Here is a 22,081-nt window from a genome sequence, read left to right on the forward strand (position 1 = left end):
GAGGTGGTCACAGGTGAGGCCACTTCACCTGTTTTATCCTGTTTCCCCAGGCTGCTCTCTTGACAGCCCCTCTCACACCGCAGCAGGTGGGATGGGGTTAGAGGGTGGGGAGGAGTGCCATGCTGTGGACGGCGCTGGCCCACAGGGAGTGTTCAACGCACAGTAGGTATCGCTCATGTCCCCCTCTAGGCTTTCATACACCCCTGCAAGTTAGAAGAGACCACGGCTACCGCGATGGAAACTGAAAGTAGACTTCCCCATCCGCGTGTCCCTAGGACACTACTGATCTCAGGGCTCTGCTGCCCTGCTGGAGTCAGCACACACCAGCGTTTCACTGTGGCCTCAGAGAACACGCCAGCTTTGGGTTGCATCTCACTTTTCCCGCCCTCCTTGCACGACGTGGGAGGGGGACAAGGGGGGGGTGTCAGATCGTGTTCAGACTCTACCTCCATCAGTTGGCTGCTCTCCTTGGTCCTCAGTTTCCCCATCTTCCCTTTGCAGAGTCATTGTTAAGACTTAATAAAGCTCGGCCAGCACACAGTAGGTGCTCTGGAAGCAGGCACTAGCTCCCACTCAGGAACCTCGGGCCACGCTGACCCGCTGTCCACGCTCCCACCTGGGTCCTTCTCAGCTTGCAGTAAACGGAGTAACAACAACCCGCACCCAGTGCTTCCTGGGGAGCCAGCACCGAGCGAGGCGCAGGTCCAGATCCCTTGCCATCGCAGTTAACTGATCTCACTCGGTCATCACATGCCTCAGGCATCAGACTGTGTGTCACCCTCCAGGCTCTCCTTCCACAAAAATGCTGGCCCCACAGCCTCCAGAGCGCTTAGTTCGCCCCATAAAACTCAGCTAATGCTTTCCACATGCTGCTGAGCTCCAGCGACCGCGCCCCACCCCGCTCCGCGGGCTCTGCTGGCCTCGCGCCAGGAGATCCCACCAGAAGACCCTTCCTTTTGGGGCCCTTACCCCTCGGGCACCCTGCCCGGAGACCCGTGGGAAGCGGCCGATGTCCTAGTGCCCCTCAGGCCACGCATGACCTTGGTCGCCCCTACAAAGCCTGCGTCCACTCCTCTCAGCAGGCGGCGCGTCTGCACCCTGAGGTGCCCTTTGTTGCTGGGGGTTGTAAACCCGATCGAGGGTTTGCAATCCTGGTAACTTGGCGCAGAACCACCCGGACACAGAGCCCGCAGGTAGGAGGGGGCGGCCCCCGGGGCGGCAGGGGGGCGGGCTGGGCGCCTGCAGGGGCGCGCCCACCTGCCTCGGCGCCCCCCTCGGCCGCACGTGCGCCTGCCCACCTGCGCGCGGGCACCGCGGGGCCGGGCGAGGCCGCAGCGGCGCCCGCGGGAGCCGCCCGGGGCGCGCGTGCCGAGCCGGCGCCGGCCTGCAGTGCCCACCGCGCGTCCCTAGGGGGCGCAGCCGGCGCGGGAAGCCGCCCGAGTCGAGCCCGGGGCCCGGCGCGAAATTCCAGGCGGGCGGGCGCGGCGAGTTTGAAAACAGGCGAGGGCGTGGGGGCGGGACGCGGGGGGCGCGAGCCGCCGTCCCTCGGCCAATCAGCGGCGGCGGCGGGCGCGGGCGGGCGGCGCGTGCGGCCGGGCTATGAATGGGGCGCGGCGGCGGTGGCGGAGGGCGAGCGGCGGCGGCGGCGGCGTGCGGGCGGGCGCACTTTCTCCTCAGCGCCGGGCGGGGGCGGCGGCGGCGGCGTCTTCTCCGCGTCCGCCGGACCCTCGGCGAGGCGAGGCGCGGCCCGGGCGGTCCGGCCGCGGCGGCGGCGGCGTGCCAGGAGCTTCCCGGCGGACAACTTCTCCCCCGCCGCGCCCCTCAGCGCCCGCCGCCCGGCGCACCTGGCCGCCCAGCCGGGAGGCCACCGCCCGCCGTCCCGCTCGCGGGGCCCGAGGCCGGGGCCGGCGGCTGCTCGGCATGGCCCGGGGCGCCCGGCTGGCGGCCGGCGGCGGCGCGGCGGGCCGGGGGCGGCCGCGGGGGTCCCCGCCCGGCCCCGAGGGGCGGCGGCGGCCCGGGGGCGGCCGCGCAGCGCCCGGGAGCGGCGGCGAGGACGCGGGCGAGCGCGGCGGGCGGCCGGCGACAAAGTTGAGCGCGGGCCGGCGGCGCGGATGGTGGGCGCTCGCGGCGCTCCAGCTGCACTTGCTCCGGGCTCTGGCTCAAGGTAGGCGCGGGCGCGGGGCGGGCGCGGGGCGGAGGCGGGCCGGGCGCGGGGCGGAGGCGGGCGCGGGCCGGGCAGCCGCAGCCCCCAAGTTGGGAGCCGGCGCGCCTCCGCGCGCACCGGTCGCCGCCGGCGGGGGCCAGCTGCCGGCCACCTGGAGCCGCCGTCCCCGCGCGGGCCTCAGGTGCGCTGCCCGACCAGGGGGTGCCAGACAGTCGCTGGAGCCGAACTTTGGGGGCCCGCAGGTCCCCGGGGCCTGCCCTCCCCGCCCCCACCCCGGCGTCCCGTCGCCGAGTAGGGGTCGCCCCGCCGCCGCCGGACCTTGGGAAAGGCGGGGGGCGTCGCTCCCGGGCCGAGCTTCCCCCCGCCATCCCGGGAGGCTGGGGAAGCCGCGCACGTCCCCCTGGCCGCGCAGCATCCCTTCGCGCGGAAGTTGGCTTGTCTGGCAGAAATAGAGGAAATCACGCCCGCGGCGAGAGGGCAGCGCCAACTCTCCACGCGTCCCTCTGGTCCGCGGAGCCCGTCGGTTCGGCAGCTCCGCGAGCGTGGGCTTGGGTTTGGTGTCCCTCGGCGCCGTGGACCCTCCTATCGCAGGGAGGAGCCCCAGCCTTGCATTCGCCGCGGTCAGGGTCCGGGGAGGATGCCTTGTGCGGGGCGAGGTGTGACGGTTGAAACGGAGTCACATCCTGAAGGTCTGAACTCAAAACTACCACCTGGGAGTTCAACAAGCCACCCGGAATTTTTTGCTAACGTTCCCCTAACTTACCTAAGGGACGGTCCATCCCAGCCTCTCCCCGAGGTTTTCACAAATGCCCGCTTTCATGTTTTGCTACGTGGAAGCCAATGGCCATGTTTCTGGTTAATTTAACTCGGCTCCGTTACTTGGAAAATTTTCACTTATTTGTGCTTTTTTTTTTTTTTTTTTTTTTTTTTGCTTAATGACCGACTTTGGTAGAAAAGCGTTTAAGTCATTTTGTAAAGTGGGATCTGTAGATTGCCAGAGAAGCCAGGTTCAAATGAAGAAATCTTGTATCACTTAGGGATGACCTTTAAGATAGAAATGGTGTTTAAGTTTTGTTTTTTTTTTTTTAAACGGTGACTTGCACTTTGCAGTAAGCCCTTTATAGTTATATGTTTAAAGATTGGGGGGTAAATTCAAGTAGTGGAGAGAGAACCTGGCTTTGTTTTGAAATCTGTGACACAGATTTCAAGTTTATGTCGGTTTGAGGGCTGTATCGTGTGTTGCTTTTTGCAACTGTAATGTTAGTGACAGTACATTAATTTTAAAAGTGCACTAAGGGGGACAAACTTGGTTAGGGAAGAAATTGTGTTCCCAGTCTCTAGTTTAAAAAAAAGTACCTATTTTGCATTTATATGGTGTATAAAGTGTACAGATCTTTTAATGTAAAACTTGCAATAGGTTGTCACGAGTTTTAAATTCATTGACAGGTTTCTGTTCTCTGTGCTGTAAAATGTGTAATATATCCATCATTTTTTATATCGTATTGAAAATTCATATTACAGGGGAGATGTCATCATTTGACAAAAGCTCATGTATCTTGAAAATGAAAATTCTGGTGCTGCTGTAGAGATTTCTGAGGGGAGGATGAGTTGGTCATATGCAGGGGGAATGGATTCTGAATCTTAGCAGATAAAATGTAACATTATAAATGGAATACTTACCACTAGGTTGAAACTGGTCCTAAGTAGCATGTTACTGTGAAGTTAGGTGAAGCAGTTACTAGTTGGTCTTGAAATGTTCCTTTCTACTGGTGTTTGGTGTGGTTAGGCGTGGTCATAGTATCTTGGGAGAAGATAGGTGCAGTATTGACCAGTAAAGGTTACGTAGCCTAAAATAGATGCACAGTGCCTAATTGACCATTGAGTGAAACAACAGGTTAAGGTCTTCCAGCTGTAACTTTAATAGCCTTGGGTTTCTTTCCACGTGGTAATGAGACTTTGAGTTATGTCCCCTGTTTATTGGTGTTTGTGACTTTTCTAGATTCCTAATGAGCCAAGTCTCTCTAATTGTGCAAGGCAGGTGGCAGTGCATGCTTTTGGTATGTTGTCCACTAGGGAGCCTTGAGTGTTTGAGAAGGGTGCTTTCCGACCAGAGGATGCCAGGGTCCTAAGTGTCACGTGTGTCAAATCTGGTGCCTTAGCTTCACCGCTGGACGTTTACAGGCCTGTTGGTTGTGTCAGTGTGCAACACAGCCTCATGTTAAGGTTGTGTTCGTCGGATGGAGGGGTAGGAACGCTCCTCTCGGCTACTGCTTGGGGTTGTTGATTGTGTTAGTTTCTCCTTGGAAGTTTTTTTTCCAGTCACTGGGACCCGTGGTTCTCCAGCTTTGCTGTGTGTGTCAGAATTACCTGGGGAATTTGGTGAACTTGGAGAGGGCCAGCTCCTTGTGTTTTTGAGCGAGCCACATTGAAGAAATGAACTTGGATTTCGGGGGATTCTGATACCCACCAGAGTTTGAGAACCACTAACTTGACTCGTGTTTTTCCCTCATTGCCTTCACCTGATGATCTCTTGGAACCTCTTACCCCGTGTTTCTTGAACTTGTTTGCACATTGGGATCACCTGGGAACCTAAACTGTCCTGAAACCTGGATCTCATTCCCAAAATTTGTTGCAATTGACTTGTGGTTTGATCTGGGCATCTGAGATTTAAAAACCTCTTAGGTGATTCCATTGTTGAGCCAAACATTGAACTTGGTTCAGCCAAGTTGGAGAACCATTGCTGTAATCCTTGTAAATGAGGTCACATGACTCGGTTTTTCTTTTAACCTTGTTTCTGGCTGACCTTGTGCCTCTATATTCTGTGCCTCCCAGCTCCCCTCACCCACCCCCCACAACTCCTGAAATTCCAGTGAGCTTTCTGCGCTTTGAGCCTCTTTGCACTTGTTCCGTGTTCATGATCTCAGATTTTGACATTGCTTCCAGACTTCATTTGCTCTTTTTGGCTGGGGCCGGGGGTGGGGCTGCACTTGAGGCATGTGGAAGTTCCCAGTCTAGGGGTCAGATCGGAGCTGTAGCTGCCAGCCTACACCACACCCACAGCAACTCGGGATCTGAGCTGCATCTGTGACCTACACCACAGCTCATGGCAACACCGGATCCCCAGCCCACTGAGTGAGGCTAGGGATCCAACCCACATCCTCTTGGATACTGGTTGGATTTGTTTCTGCTGCGCCACAATGGGAACTCTCTTACTAGCTTTTCAGTCACTCATTCTCTTTATTCCTGCTGACATTGTTGAGCCCCTGCTTTGTGCTGGTCTGGGGTTTGCATCAAAATCAGCAGTGCACTTAATAAATACGCTCACCTGGGCTCCACCTTCAACCTAGAGGGTGTTTAGAGGGAGAATTTGTGCATTTGAAAACTCCACAGGTGATTACAGCTCTTGTTACCCTTCTCGGCCAATCCCATACTCTTACCCAATTCTGTCATCCTTAGCCTGACTTGCTGTGATCCACACTCCTACCTGGACCCTTTTTCTCTTGCTGATCCCAACCTTGAGTAAGGTCTACTAATTAGGCTTCTTTGCCGCTGGCTTGCTGGAGAAATCTCAAAATAGTGCTAATCGGATTCAGTACAAATCTCGTTTCCCTTTGGGCCCTTGTTGCTCCCCAATCCCCCTGGAAGTGGTTTGTTTCTCCTGCTCCTCTTACCCTTGGACCCCCTTCTCCTCACATGTTTGTAATTTGCTTTTCCACTGAAACTTGAGTTCCAGGCTGCCAGCTTTCCCAGAGCGTTTTCATAGAGAGTCCTACACTTAGGGCTCGTACTTACTGATGAACTGTTACTAGACCACTGCAAGTTGAACAGATGGCAGCAGACCACTTGGTAACTGTCTTGTAAATCCCGTCATAAGCGATTGTCACCCACCAAGCAGGCCTACCTGTGACCACCTGTACTTCACCTCTGCTGAGCCCTTACGATGGGCCAGGCACTAAGTGCTTTGCAGGTTGGCTCATGTGCTCTTCACAGCAGCCCCTGAGAGTTAGGTAGCATTTTGTACTCATTTAATTTGTGAGGAAGCTGAAGTACTGAGCTGTTAACTAATTTGCTTAAGGTCTCAGGACTAGTGGTGGAACCAGACTGGAAAACAGACTGCCTGATGCGCTGTGTGTTCATAACCAGTGAGCCGGAGCTCTTGCGTGCAGCCTGTGGCCTTCGGTGCGGAGGGAGAGGGATCTGGTCAATCCCGAAGGGAAGATGGTGGCTGATGTTTTCCAAATGCTGTATTGAGTTCCGTGACCTGAAGGTTCAGGTTTGCTATTTACTACTATCATAAAACAAGTTATGTTAAACAATTTTGAAGATAGAGAAGAGGAATATGCATAACGCCAGCACATACCTATCCCTCTCTCATCATAAAACGACATGCTGTTTTGGTGTTTTTCCTTCCAAAGCATTGTTCTTGTAGTATAAATGCCAACTTTCAACTGAAAATGGCGTTATGGCAATAGGTTGGTGGATTTGATCCCCCCCCCTGCCCCCCCCGAATATTGACCACTGAGAGCATACTAGTACTTTGAAGAGCACTTGGAAAATTCTTCGATCCCTGCTCAAGTACATGTTTTTAAGTCCTTTAAAGGAAAATAAGGAGGTGGGGTTTGTAAGTATTGATGTTTTGTTAGCCTGCATTTTATCTAACCACAGTCAGTTGCGCTACATACTCAGATTAGACCCAGCCAGGAAGTTTCCTGTGTTCTCATCTCCTGGAGTAAAACAAAGTCACTCCGGCAAACTGAGTGGATGGTGGAGCGGAATCAAATAATATATTGTACCTGCCTTCCAGTTGCCTTAACACTGTCTCCATCCTCAGAGCCCTTGTGTTCTTGTTGGGAGACTGAGGCCCTTGCTCGAGGTGTCTCCAAGGTCAGAGACCGGTAGGGTCCACTGACTAAATCTAGAGATGGGAACAGAGGGAGCGCTCCAGCTAACTGTGACATACATTTCTGTAAGAAGTAAGAAAAGCAGTAGTTGTAAGAGCAGACCCTGGAAGTCCCCACATCTGTGCAAGTGGAGTAAAGCTCTGAGGGTGGGGAATGAAAATCAGGTTTAAAGAGATGGTGTAAAGAGGAATTAAAGAAAAAAGTGTTGCTTTAAGTTGTATGATCTCGTTAAATACTTGGGAGTAAGGATTGCTATGCTTTTTACCTAAAGTCACTTAGCATTTTAATATGTATAGTCTTTGATTTTAATTAGTAATTGACTTCATTTCCATAAGGCATTCTCTTAAAATTTCCCTTCAATTTGTACATCTCTTAATAAAAAAGATTATAAACGTGCATACCAGGGATCCTAAGAGAATATATTTGGCCATTTGGGACTACAAAGATGGCACTTTCTGTCAGACTTTGTAGTAGCACATAGAAATTAGTCTTAGTTCTCAATGATTCCTTGAAATGCAAGAGTCTGTCATAGTTTGACAGATAATTAACTACCTGCCAGTTACTGATCCCATACCTACAAGACCTGTTGTGAAGAAATAATTAGTATTATGGCTTCATTATTTTAACACTTCTTATTATATCCAAATAAAAAATTAAAAATGTTATGGTAGTAGTGCTTCAGGAAACCCTTGTTTGTAATTTGCTATTTTAGCATTTAGGCTGCTCGAAAGCCAGAGACACACTGCTGTAGCCTGGCTCCAGGCCCTGCACCCCCAGGGTCTCCTGTGGGTATTGTGGGACTGAGAATATTTTTATAAGGCTTTCCAAGAAACAGATGTGAAAGGAAAAGGCATTGGGCTAAGTGTCAGACTGGTTTCTATTTCATTTTGTAACTTGCCACATGAGCAGGTCTGTTAGCCTGAGTCGATTTTTCTCACCTTTAAAAGTTGGGGTTTAGACTAGATCTTCAAAATCGTTCTGCTCTGATGATTTGCTCTTGAGTATTTTGTCCTAGGTTTTCTGTCCTTCCCCAAACGCTGTCTTCTGTCTGGGGATTCTATAAGTCCATATGTCTTAATTCTCAGAACCTAATTCTCTTCATTTTCCTTGGGCTGTGGTATTTACAATGTTGAAGACAAATAAGATGCAATATAATATTTCTTCTTAGGTGCTGCTGTCTTGCACGTGATGTATTTGCTCTAGCCTGAAAGTGGTTCATGCTCAAAGTTTTAGGTTCTGTAAAATGAATTAGTGCTATAATTTATCAGTGTAAGCCTGAAGTTTGGAGAAATAAATTTCTTTAAAATGAGAGATGTTTATTTAAATGCCTGGGAGAAGAAAGGACAGGACTAATTGAAATCTAGAGGGAGGTAATCAGTGCAGTAAGAAATTTTAAAAGGTGGGAAATACAGTGATGTGAGAATGTTTATATTTATTGGACAGTGACCCTGAGTAAGTGGAGAGGTGAATAGATGGTTTCTATTGGTGTTTCTGGGCTCAACCTAATGTTTTGTTGGCTAATTGTCTTCATTAGGGACTTTGAGTAAATCAGAAGGCCCTCGGAATTAACACAGTAATTATTTTTCCCTGTAACAGGCGTAGCTGGCACTCTGTTGATGCAATGTCTAGTGAAGATAACAGCTATCAATTAAATAATCCAGTTTTCTTGATAACAAATGTGTCAGTCGAGTAAATCTGTTAATTTACTGATCTTTGGAGATTAGCTTCTTGAACATGGGTTCAGACTGTAGTGCCTGCATTGTTTTTGGCTTGTGTGGATGTGTAACTTTGGAGATTTATGGGCTTTAGAGGATGCACTGCTCTCCTGGGCCCATGTTACGCAGACAAATTTAGCTTTTGGTGAAGTGTCGTGTTGCCTTTTCGCCCTCTCAGAGCTCTTCCCTGTATTCTAGACATGATTCTTTGTTGTGAAAGGTTTGCAGGCTCTCAAGTATGTAAGCCCGATTTTTATGAAGATGAATGATCTTTCCAAGAAAAAGAATATAGGGAGGTGACTCAGGAGTGACTGTAGCAACTGGAAGAGGAGCAGGGCTTCTTAGTTGCATTTGTTACAAATGTTACCAACCCTAGCAGGCTAGTTCAGAAAGAGATTTGGAGTAAGTTGCAATGTTACGGTTTATATCATAGTAAAACGTATTCATATTTAGATAGGGATAATCGTATCCACAGGCATATGTGGGTTTTTCTCTTCAGTGTGAGCCTTAATGTTGTGTGTCTATTTGTGGTTTCATGAAAGAGACTGTTTTCAAAGTGAAGATCAGTTCTACCTTGTCTGCCCCCTAGGTGTTAAATGTGATGCCGGAAGAATAGGAGACGGTGACTTTTGTGGACCAAACTCTTCTGTGCAATGGGTGTCAGTGCTGATTTAATGCATGTACCACCAGATGGCAACAGAAAAAGTGTTTCTATAGGATGTAATCTCTAGTTTCCACAGCTGTTTGTTTTCCCCCCTTCCATGTCACACTGCTTTTCACTACTTATGCAGTGTGTAAAATACTTGGCTATGAGCAAGGTGAGTTCATAATATCTTACAATGCAAATCACAGGAAATAAGAAAAAGACGTTTTGTATACATGAGAACATGTATAGACCGTCCCTGGAGGGAGTGGGTTTCCAAGGATGCATCTTTATGATTTTTATTATTGTACAGTCATGGTTTTACTCTTAATTTTTTAATTCAGCATTTAGCTCTACAGTAAGCTGGGTGATTTGCAGAACATAAAAGAAAACAGGACTCTTAGCCTCCAGCGTTTTATGTAACACCTTTAAAAGGAGGAGATACATGAGTTTATAAACATTGAATATATTTATATGTTTTCTAGCCAAATGTGGTTTTACTTTATGTGGAATTTGTTTCATTTTTGCTTTGTAGGTATGTCCCCCTTGTCTAGTGTGTCATCTTTTCTCTTCCAAGATTATTTGTTCTTAACTGAGACGCTTCTTGGTTGCAAATGAGATATTCAGTCTGACTACTTAAGAGAAGACAGTTTCATTGGAGGGGATCTTGGGGTATCAGTGCAACAAGACTACTTTGAAACTTGGCATATTTAGGATTCAGATCCACCTTGGGATGACTGGAGCCAATTGGTCCAAACCTCTCAGGTGCTGTCCTCTTTGTCATCATCTGTCTCAATACCTTTGTTGGGGTCCTGGTTGACTCTCAGTGAAATTGTTTTTCTTTGTGACCGAAATGAGGCTGTTGGCAATCTTTGCTTTCCTTTTGCTTCAGACCCTGAAATAAAGATTGACTTAAAACTTTGGTTGTGAAATTTGTGAAATGGTGAGATGTGTATTTTAATAGCATGTAATTTTGAAGAGAAAGCTTTTTGTTTGCAAAAGGGAGAATAGGTTGGGAAAGGTCACAGTGACGGTAAGCAAGTTAGCCTGTATCAGCCGTCGAGGTGGGGAAAGGAGCAGCCTGAGCTAGAGTTGGAGGTGAGAGAGGAGGGTGGCTAGGGAGAGAAATGGGCAGGAGATGAACAGGAGTGGGCAGTAGGCTGGCTGTGGAGGGTGAGTGAGAGTATGTCAGGGCTGTGTCCAGGGTTCTGGCCTGCATGACTGGTGGATTAGGGCCGCCGTTCACTGAGGGTAGACCACCTCAGTCTGGGCAGCATGGTTTTTTTTTTTTTTTTTTTTTTTTTTTTAGGTTTTTATTTTTTTCTATTATAGTCAGTTTACTAGGAAGCAGGGTCTTGATTTTGGTTTTGCGTGTGTTAATGTGAGGTACCTTTGAGGCATCCAGACAGAGGCGTTAGGAGTGTTTGGATGTATATACAATCAGCAGAGAGTTTGAGGCTTGTGGAGACACTGCTACACCATTTTTAAGAAGATGGGCTTGGCATAAAATTAACGCATAAAAGCTAGCTTGCTTCTGTGGATTGGCTGCTTCATCTTTAAGCATTATTTTTCATCTCTGAATTTTCATAATTGCACCATTGTGTCAACTTCATAGAGCTACTGTGAGTGAGGATCACGTGGTAGGATTGCAGACAGGGTATTTAGCCCCTTACCAAGGACATGGCATGTGTTCGGTAAGTGTTAGGTAGTGGTGGTGTTTACACTTTGGTGAACGGCAATCATGCCTCATTCATTTTGTGTGTTTCCCATAGTACTAGGTATTAACAAGCCACTAAGAGGGAATGGGGAGTGTGAACAGTTGTCATGGCGAGAGTATAGTAATTAACGTGGCAGTGACTTACCGGGTGAATTGAAGGAGTGAGAGATTGAATGGATAAGAGTTAATTTAATACGAAGACCAAGAAACGGCCTTTGGATTTGTGGGTTAGGTGGTAAATGTTGATCTTCTCGAGTGCAATTTCACGAGAGCTGTAAGACTATAAAGCAGATGGAAGTTGATTACAGAATGAATGAATAGTGAGAAAATGGAGTCAACAGGTGTGCTTTTCTCATACTATTAAAATTCTCAAGCAAGAAAAGAACTATGAAGGCATTTGGAGTGTGTAGTGACAAAATGATCTTCAGATGCCTTGGGAATATTTATTTTTTCCAATTTAAAAACTGTTCTTGAGACTGAAAAAAAGCTGTGGGTTGTTGTCATCTGGCAAAATGGTAAGTAATCATCACAGTTCCCGGGAGTGATCATTGCGTAGTTTGGCATTTTGTGACGTCCTTGAGGCTTCTAGCAGCAGGGCTGCCAGCACTGCTGCAGAGGACTTGTACTCCCACCCTGCTTGCAGACACCTCAGGATTGTACACAAAATGTGACAAGGACAAGCAAAAGTGTTCCTGAACCTGATAAACCAGGAAATCCCTGGTGCCAAAGAGAATTCAAAGTAAGGGTATAACCAGGAGCTCAAGGCTTGTGGTGGTTTCAGATCAGGGTCTAGGCCCTAAGGGTCTCACGAAGGAACAGGCGACAAGCCTTAGGTCTGTGTCAAGAAGGAAAGGGGAGGTGGTCCTGCTACATAAAACCTTGAAGGGTGTCACGTCTGTGAAAAGACTAGAAAAAACCTTGACCGCCAGTCTGGGGAAGTGTAAAGAAACATGGGCTTGTGCATAATTAGGAATAAAAAAAGGAGAAAGGAAATACCTCACATTGTAGGTCGGTTAAAATTTAACATTTTTTAAGTGAAACTAATCCTCAAGCAGAGAAATGAGCACACAGTCTGATCCAGCACTGTGGGAATCAATGGAACCCTCAAAAATAAATGTGCGGCTGTCCTGCAGGGCAGGTAAACAACATGGGACTCTCACAGAAGAAACAGTTCATGCTAAAGATGAACTTGGAATAAAGCACTGCCAGCCACACAAGGAAATGGATCACTATGAATTATCTTTGGTAGTTGTTATAAATAGGAGAAAGGTGATCCTAGGAGATAGGACGGAAATCACTTGGTTAAAATAGATACAAAAGGTAGACGACTAATGGAAGAAAGTTACAGATGAGAAAAAGAACACCTAGATTTGGAGATGAACCAGATCGAATTTCTGGAAACTCACATAACTTCAATGGACAAGTTAAAACAGCTGAGTAGATAAAATGGAAGAGAAAACGATTGATTTTTTTTTTTTTTTTTTGAGGAGTTTAAGGAAAGACCCATGAACTTGAGTATGTGAAAGTTCACTATTCAGTTCTGTGAGCTTCCTGGAAGAGGAAATAGAGTGGGAGAGATACTCTGCAAAGATGCAGTGGTTGAGAAGTTTCTGTAATAAACACAAGGCTTGAGGTCATAAGTCCAAGAAGCACAGTGAACCCCAAGCAGAATAATAAAAAAAAAATCCGTGCCTAGACAGACTGTGTGGCCCTAAAAAGCAAACAAACAAAAACAAAAAATTGCCCTTTCTTGGGTACATAAATTGAATTTCATCATTGATAAAACTGACAATAAAAAGCAAGAAAACCCCCACAAAACACCCCCCCTACCCGAAAAAAACCTCATTTACCCTGTGACTTCTCCCAAATCATTTAGGGAGCAATCACTGGGAGTCTAAACCTGCTCTGAGTTTCATTCCCCTCTTTGAGGGAACAAGTTGGGTTGATTTGAGACCTCTGCCCTGTGTGTAATAGTTAGCAGCAGGTGACACTGACCAAAATGGTGTGGCTCTGAATTAATCTGATATCTGTTCCAGTGGCTAATGTAGCACATGAGAAAACTGCTGTCCTATGTTGGTGTTAAAGAGATGTTGTAGAGGCGGATATAATTGACATGGAAGGATGTTCAGAATATATTAGGTTAAAAATGAGGTTATGGCATGGTTTACACAGTGTGATAGCTTGTCTTAATCGAGTGCTTTTCATGCATTGGGCCATGCACTAAGGTTTTCCTCTGTAGTATCTTATGTTCTTGTGACAGTTCTATTTTATGGATGAGGAAATTGAGGTACAGAGAGGTTAAGGTCACCCACTTAATAAGTGGTACAGCTGGGCTTTGAATGAAGTGCTGTCCGACTCCAGAGATCCTGATCTGAGAGATCCCTCTGCTGCCCACTGCGTGTGACATGAGCCCATGTGGTGGGAGTTGCGGATAAAGGGCATGCGTACACATGTCAATAGAAAAGGGCCTGGGAGGCCGTGTGCCAGGGTATCTATCGATAGCAGCTGTCTCTTGCTGACCTTATTGCCTTCCTCTGTGCTCTAATTTGATTTTCTATAATGTACTTAGATTGCTTTTGAAGTAAGAAATAATATAAAATGTTATAGAAAGGTGTAATGGTTTAAAAAAGCAATGGGGATGTAATTTTAACTCAGAAATGGATAAGAAATAGCTGTTTTATAATATATGTAGCAGGGATGGTTGCAGGAACAGACCAGACTGCTCGAAATGATTATTTCTGTGCTACAGGAATGGGAAGTTTTTCTTTTTCGCTGAATGTTCTCAGGTTTAAACAATAAGCATTTAAAACTTAAAAAATTATGAAAGCACATTTTCCATAATGTGCTATGAGTGGATTTCAGAGGAATATTAATGTGGTTTAGTGGTTCAGGCTGAGATTGCATTAATGGGGACCTGAGATTTTTAGTTTTTAGTTTTTTCCTATTTGAGGAAACTTAAATTACTGTTTTGGGCCTTATTTTGTTCATCTACTTGAAAAAGGCATGCAGTATCTTCAGTTACAGGCTCATTATAAGAACAAAAACTCCTTTGAAAGATGAATTGAGAAACATGTTTGTGACATCGATTTTTGGTTAGTGCTGTTTAGTTAGTGTTTTATGATTCTGGTGTCAGTCTTCTAGTAACAACTCTAATAGCAAGTACATTTAATAAATTGAAATTTTTATGGTATTATGTACAAAAACATTGAAGGATTGAGTTGGTAAATGAAAAATAGTGATGTTAAATTTAAATGTTAGGTAGAAATTATGAATTATCAATAAATCTACATTAAAATATAAGTGTACATTAGAGCATCATGTGTGACTGCCATAGTGTAGTAGGTGACACAAGGTGCCGTTGTTGGAGAAGGGCCCTGGTTCAGAGCAAGGACCTCCGTTGACCATTGCTCTGCTGTGTTATCCTTTGACTTGTTTTCATGAGGTTCTACAAATCTCGCAGCCTCAGCACTGCTCTGGTTCTTGCCTATCCTGAGGTTTGGATGTTTAGCTTTTCCTCAGGCTGTTCTGTGTCTTATCCAGTACGTCCTGCTTTGGCATAAGCTAGCCAGAGTTGCTTTTCTTTGAGCAAGTGATGTTCAGACCTTTTAAAATGGAAGTGCTTAATACGCACTGCCAATAATTTTGAATTGCATTATAAATAGTGAACGTTCTAAGAGTAACTACTTCAAGGCAAGCCAAAGGAATAGTGATTCTGAATGGGCATTTTATTCATTGAGTTATAGCAAATGAAATTGATCTTAGCATGTTTTGATTTTGTTTCCATCATACCACATTCCAGACTAACTGGAAAGTGAGAATTCCTTTCCCTAACCTTGTTTTAGGAGCTTATGTGCCTTTATCTTCTTTATTTCTATGGCATGGCCTCATGTTATAGCTGTTTCCCTGGGCCTGACAGGAGTGGGCTTGCCTCTGCCCATTCCTCTCTGACTATTTTTGAGTGACCCTTGTTTTTCCTTACATCACCAAGATTTCCCATCTGCCGTCTCTGGTCCTGTGTTGACGATAATTTCTTCTTTTCTATGTAAGGTCTATGTTGAGGATATGAGCAATGTTAATAGGTACCTATTGCAGGTGGAAATATCTAGAAAAGATGCTGTATTAAAATAGGTGTGCCTTTGTGGTTCTTAAGCCTATTTGATTTCGCTTTGGTAAGCAAGGGGCTTAAGGTATACTTTCATGATAGGGTTTTAGTTTACAGTTAAATTTCATTATGTAGTGCTTATGCGTCATGAAAAATTACACGAGTGGGTTGAAGAGTTGTCATACCAAAGGACTGGTAGTGAAAATGATCCACTTTTCTGATCCTCAGTCTCCTGGTCCCTTCTGCTTGGGGTCATTGTGGTTCCCAGGTTGAGTATTCTTTCAGTGATATTTATTGTGTAATCACATATGTATATCTCCCCCCCACCCCCCGCTTTGGAAACTGGCCTCAGATGTTTTTCACTTACAAATGTATCTTAGAGATCATTTCATAGTAGCAAATAGAGGTATATCTCATTTTAAAAAACATACATAGAAAATGTGCCTTTAAGCCGTTGCCTATTACAGCATGATAGTGTCTTGAGTCTTAGAGCTGGTTCAGATCCTGGCTCTGCCATCTGTAAGCTCTGTGACCTTGGGCAAGTTACATAACCTGTCTGTTTCAGTTTCTCATTTATAATTGAAAAGTTATTATCTCTTCACAAGGTTTTTGTAAGGATTAGAAGAGATAAGGTATGTAAAGCATTTAGTATAGTGTCTTCCTTAATAAATCACAGCTATTACTGTGCTCATTAATTTATCAGATCAAATGAACCCCTAAGGTGTTTGTTCTTCCTCAGCTAAAATAAAATACACAGAAAGCATTACATGTTTCTTGACCGTTTAAGTTAGGTGGGCTGTCCTTTTCCTCCAATCTGTTTGTATTCTCTGCCTCCTCCTTCCCATCAACCCCAGTAAGTAGTAGTGTTTGTACTTTTGAGGTTTCTTGGCTTGTTGATGATGTTATGACTTATTATATCCTTCCAGCCATTGCATTAGTACTATCAATTGGGTACGACCTCATCAGAGAAGGAATATTTCTGTTGATGATACTGCAGAGTGAGTTGAATCTTGGCAGTCAAATTTATTCAAGTCACTAGAAAGGATTATTTCTGTGATTGGGATTTTAGCCGGGATAGAGCTGGGGTTTAGATACAGATGGCAGTTGGCAGGAAGTAATAAATGCGGGCCTGAGATGGCACATAACGACTACACTGTGGGCCCATCTGGGGGTGACCCTAGCAGGCCAGTCCACAGGGCGGGTCATGAGGGCGAGAGCGTGGATGCAATGAGTGGGGGGTGTACAATAACCTATTGTTGACTGAAAATGGTCAGGATAAATCACAGGCAGCAGGTCCTCATAGGGAGTAGTGTGCAGAGTGTGGAATGTCTTTAAAGAGAAAAAACAATAAAAACTTGGTGTGTAAACCAGATGAGCTGCCTCACCGAGCTGTTGTAGTGTTCTGCTTCAGAGTGTAAGCAGGCTAGCGGAGGGAAGCCCCACCCTTTTCCGCAGAGCCGTCATGCTTGGAGGAGTCAGGATTGATGCAGCCAGGAATACTCGTGGAGGGCCTTTTGAGGCGGTTGAGTGCCTGGAAGAGCATTTGGAGGCTTATTAAGGTATTCACACTGGTGCGATTTCATTTATACCCATTGGCTGGTGTGGCCAAAGCAAGCAGGCTTACATCTTAGAAGTTTCTTTGATCCTCTCTTCAAGGGTCTTTTCTGGCTTCTTGGCCTCGATAGATTTTCACTAGTTGGATAATACACATGTGTGCTGTTGGATAATCTTGTTGTCACTTTTGAGTTGCTATCATATGCTGCAGTGATGAGAAAGGATCAGTTATCCACTCCCGAGGTATCTGGTGAGGGTGTACACATCACTGGTCTGTCTACTGCCAACTGAAATAGCCCTTCTGCCACAGAACTGGAATCACTGAAGGAAATGCATAGAAATGCAGCACTTGAAAAATATCTGAAATGTTCTGTTGAAGAATTTTGCTTTTGTTACTATTTCTTCATATTAAAAATCTGATTTCCTACCCCATTGGCATCTATCTAATTCATTCTTAGTATCCTTTTTTGTTTGGTTTTTTTTTCCATTTAGTTTTCTGAAAATGTGAACATTGAGAGATGATGGCTTAACTCTGTATCAAGGCTTTCTGAGAAAGTGAGAAAATGAATTTCATTTTAGAATTGCTTCTGATTGTCTTTTTTTTTTCCTCGCCATTTTTAGGGTCGCACCCACGGCATATGGAGGTTCCCAGGCTAGGGGTCTAATCGGAGCTGTAGCTGCCAAGCCTTTGCCAGAGCCACAGCAACACGGGATCTGAGCCGTGTCTGCAACGTATAACACAGCTCATGGCAACGCCGGATCCTTAACCCACTGAGCAAGGCCAGGGATCGAACCTGCAACCTCATGGTTCTTAGTCAGATTTGTTAACCACTGGGCCACGACAGGAACTCCAACTTGTGATTTTTGAAACAGTTCTTCTGGATTCATTTCCTCTTGCCCTGTTCTGTTCTGATGTGCAGGTTTAAGCACCAGATGATTGTGCTCTCTCATACACAGTTTCCCCTCTCTCCCACCCACCCTTCATCCATTCATGTATGCACTGAAATACCTAGATTTCTAATTCCAGATATCTTGGTCCTTCTTTGCAGTTTTTTTTTTTTTTTCCCCCTGTCCCTTGTTCTTACTTTACACACAGTACCTTGAACTCTATAGAGAATGCCACAAGTAAAATAAAAAAAAAATTTATTATGTAGAATACGAACTTGTGTTCCTGTAAATGGCTACTTAGCATTTGAAATTGTATTTCACCATCAGTTCCTCTGTTAAAAACAAAACAAAACCTGGCCCTTTTTAATACTGATTTTTTTTTTTTCCTATTGGTGTATCAAAACCCTTAAGACGGAGAAGCATTTTGACTAATTTTTAGTCTTTACAAATAAGTCCTCAGAAACAAAACCAAATGTCTGATGCCACTTCATGGTTCTTCGTAGATGTTAGTTGAGTATATTATATATTTCAAGCAACTTTGAGAATATTATGTATTTCAAGCAACTTTGAGAATATTACGTATTTCAAGCAACTTATGTTTTTTTTTTTTGTGGTCCTTTTAGGGCCGTACCCACAGCATATGCAAGATTCTGGGCTTGGGGTCGAATCCGAGCTACAGCTGCTGGTCTACATCACAGCCACAGCAACGTGGGATCCGAGCTGTGTTTGCGACCTGTGCCACAGCTCAAGGCAATGCCGGATCCTTAACCCACTGAGTGAGGCCAGGGATTGAACCCACGTCCTTATGGATGCTAGTCGGGTTTGTTAACTGCTGAGGCACGATGGAAACTCCAAAACTTCTGTATGTATGTATGTATGTATGTATTTTCAATTTAATAGCACTTTTTTTTTAAAATTTCCCCAATGCATTATTTTTCTGCTGTAGATACAGCATGGTGACCCAGTTACACATACATGTATACATTCTTTTTTCTCACATTACCATGCTCCGTCCCAGAGTAAGTCCTACTTGAGATAAGAAATTTGTTCAATTATTTGTCTTTAAGAAAGGAAACAAGACCTTTTATCTATATCTTGCTGTTTATAGAGGAAAACCAAATTTTATATGTAGTGTTAAACGTGACAAAAAATGTTTAAAATAATTTTGATCTCAGGAATTAGAAAAATTAGTGCCTTGGTATGGAAGGAGCAGTGTGGGGCTTCAAAATACCATCTAGGGCTAAGCAATCTGGCTTTAAATTTTGTGTATTTGATAAATTTGAATATAGCCTTTAGACTTTGACACAGAGGATCACAAAATTGTTACAGTTGCTGTGTATTTCTTTGGAAATAAAATTTTTGTTAACATAGGATATAGGGATAACTTGCCATGTTGAAATTTAAAGATACATCAGGGCATCTCTATTGAAGGCTCTTGAAAACTGCGAAGTGTTCTTATTATATATGAAAATTTTTTCTTTTTAATGGATGTGTAATTCATTTATAATGTGTTTCAGGTGTACAGCTAAGTGACTCAGTTGTACATATATACTTTTTTTAGATTCTTTTCCCTTACAGATTATTATTAAATATTGAATATAGTTTCCTGTGCTACATAGGAAGTCCTTGTTGGTAATCTGCTCTCTATAGAGTGGGGTGTATTTATCAAACTCCTGACATACCCCTCCCCACTTTCTCTTTGGTGATCATAAATTTGTTTTCTATGCCTGTGAATCTGTTTTGTAAATAAGTTCATTTGTATTTTTAAAAGTTCCACGTGATTGTAATCATATGCTGCTTGTCTTCCTCTGCCTTACTTAGTGTGATCATCTTTAGGTCCATCCATATTGCTGCAAATGGCATTAGTTCATTAATTTTTCATGGCTGAGTAATATTCCATTGGTGTAAATACACCACCTCTTCCTTACCTATTCACCTGTCTTTTTTTTTTTTTTTTTTTTTTTTTTAGAGCCGCACCTGTGGCATATGGACGTTCCCAGGCTGAATCAGAGCTACAGCTGCCAGCTTAAGCCACAGCTATAGCAATGTGGGATCCAAGCTGTGTCTGCAACCTACACCACAGCTTGTGGCAACACTGGATCCTTAATTCACTGAGTGAGGCCAGGGATCACACCTGTATCCTCATGGATACTAGTGGGATTTGTTTCCACTGAGCCACCATGGGAACTCCCATTCATCTCTTGATGGACATTTAGACAATAGCCATGTCTTGGCTATTGTAAGTAGTGCTGCTGCTGTGAACAGTGGGGTGCATGTATATTTTTGAATTACAATTTTGTCTGGGTCTGTGCCCGGAAGTGGGATTGCTGGATCATAGAGTAACTCTGTTTTTAGTTTTTGGAGGAATCTCCATACTGTTCTCCATAGTGGTTGTACCAATTTACATTGCTACTAACAGTGTAGGAGGGTTCCCTTTTGTCTGCACCCTCTCTGGTGTCTTACTTGTAGACTTTTTGATGATGTTGTTTCGATGGGTGTGAGGTGGTACCTCATTGTGATTTTGATTTGCATTGCTCTGATAAGTAGTGATGTTGAGTTTTTTGTTGTTGTTTGTTTTTTTTTTTTTTTTTTTTTGTTTGTTTTTGCCATCTGTATGTCTTCTTTGGAGAAATGTCTCTTAATCTTTTGCCCATTTATTTATTTATTTTTAAATGAAGCTGAATGAGGAGTTTGTGTCATGGCTCAGCAGTTAACAAATTGGACTAGGAACCATAAGGTTGCTTGTTCGATCCCTGGCCTGGTTAAGGATTTGGTGTTGCTTTGAGCTGTGGTGTAGGTCACAGGTGAGGCTTGGATCCTGTGTTGCTGTGGCATAGGCTGGCGGCTACAGCTCTGATTGGAGTCCTAGCCTGGGAACCTCCATATGCCTCTGGTGCCGCCCTAGAAAAGACAAAACAAAACAAAATAAAACAAAAACCACAAAAGCTGAATGAGCTGTTGGTTTATTTTGGAGATTAATCCCCTGTTGGTCACTTCATTTGCACATATTTCTCTCCCATTCTGAAGGTTGTCTCTTTGTTTTGTTTATGGTTTTCTTTGCTGTGCAAAAGCTTTTAAGTTTAATTAGGTCTCATTTGCTTATTTTTGTTTTTATTTTCATTAGGTGTTTCCAAAAAGATACTGCTGCAATTTATGTCAGTGTTGTGCTTGTGTTTTCTTCCAAAAGTTTTATAGTATCTGGCCTTACAGTTTATTACATAAAATAATGAAACTTATTTTAAACATTTTTGGCAAAGTTTAATACTATATATAAAATTTTGGTCTTGGTCTGTAAGCAGCAAAATGTATATGAAGGGTCTTACTACCTTTCTCAACAAAGACGAATGGTTGAACAAGTTTCCAACCTCAAGTAGGACTTACTCTCTGATGGTTTTAATTATTATTTAATAATAATGGTCTCTAATCCATTTCGAGTTTATTTTTGTTTATGATTTTAGAGAATGTTCTGATTGCATTCTTTCACATATACCGATTAGTTTTCCCAGCACCACTTAATGGAAGGGACTATTCTTTCTCCTTTATATATTCTTGCCCCTTTGTCATAGGTTAATTAACTATAGGTGCATGGGATTCTTTCTGGGCTTTCTATCCTGTTCCATTGATCCGTAGTTCTCTTTTTGTGCCAGTCCCACATTGTTTTGATGACTGTAGCTTTGTACTATAGTCTGAAGCCAGGGAACCTGATTGCTTCAGCTCCGTTTTTCTTTCTTGGGATTGTTTTGGGTATTAAGTCTTGTGTGCTTCCATACAAATTAAAATTATTTTTCTATTTTTGTGAAAAAGGCCATTGGTAATTTGATATGGATTGTATAAAAGCTGTAGATTGCCTTGCGTAGTATAGTATAGTCATTTTGACAATATTGATTGCTCCAGTCCAAGAACATGGATTTATCTTTCCATCTGTTTGTGTCATCTTTGATTTCTTTCATCATCATCATAAAATTTTCAGAGGTCTTTTGTCTTTTTAGGTAGGTTTATTCCTAGGTATTTTTATGCTTTTTCATGCTATGGTAAATGGGATGGTTTTCCTAATTTCTGTCTGATTTTTCATTGTTAATATATAGAAATGCAGCTGATTTCTGTATTAATTTTGTATCCTGCAACTTTACCAAGCTCATTGATGAGCTCTAACAGTTTTCTGATAGTGTCTTTAGGATTTTCTAGGTATGGTATTACGTCATCTGTAAACAGTGATAGTTTTACTTTTCCAATTCGGATTCCTTGTATTTCTTTTTCTTCTTTGATTGCTGTGGCTAGGACTTACAAAACTGTGCTGAATGACAGTGGTGAAAGTGGACATCCTTGTCTTATTCCTGATCTTAGCAGAAATGCTTTCATTTTTTTTTATTCACCATTGAGAATGTTAGCTGTGGGTT

General features: G+C 44.3%; 1 protein-coding gene across 6 annotated transcripts in view; it reads left to right on the forward strand.

The window, feature by feature from the left end:
- The first annotated feature begins 1,628 nt into the window (after positions 1–1,628).
- Positions 1,629–22,081, forward strand: part of SDK1 (sidekick cell adhesion molecule 1) — an 823,726-nt gene continuing 803,273 nt past the window's right edge. For 5 of the 6 annotated variants that reach the window (XM_085016312.1, XM_085016308.1, XM_085016310.1 and 2 more), the window contains exon 1: positions 1,676–2,164. In XM_085016312.1, the coding sequence (XP_084872438.1) occupies positions 1,921–2,164 (244 nt within the window). In that variant the 5' untranslated portion in view covers positions 1,676–1,920. Of the gene's footprint in view, positions 2,165–22,081 lie in introns of all 6 variants that reach the window. The other variant, XM_085016314.1, reaches the window with a different exon arrangement.

The sequence above is a fragment of the Sus scrofa genome, chromosome 3, assembly GCF_054392235.1.
Source record: "Sus scrofa isolate SSC_HxYL_T2T_F1_AM1 chromosome 3, Sscrofa_HxYL_maternal_Yorkshire_Landrace_v2.0, whole genome shotgun sequence".
NCBI classification, from domain to species: Eukaryota; Metazoa; Chordata; class Mammalia; order Artiodactyla; family Suidae; genus Sus; species Sus scrofa.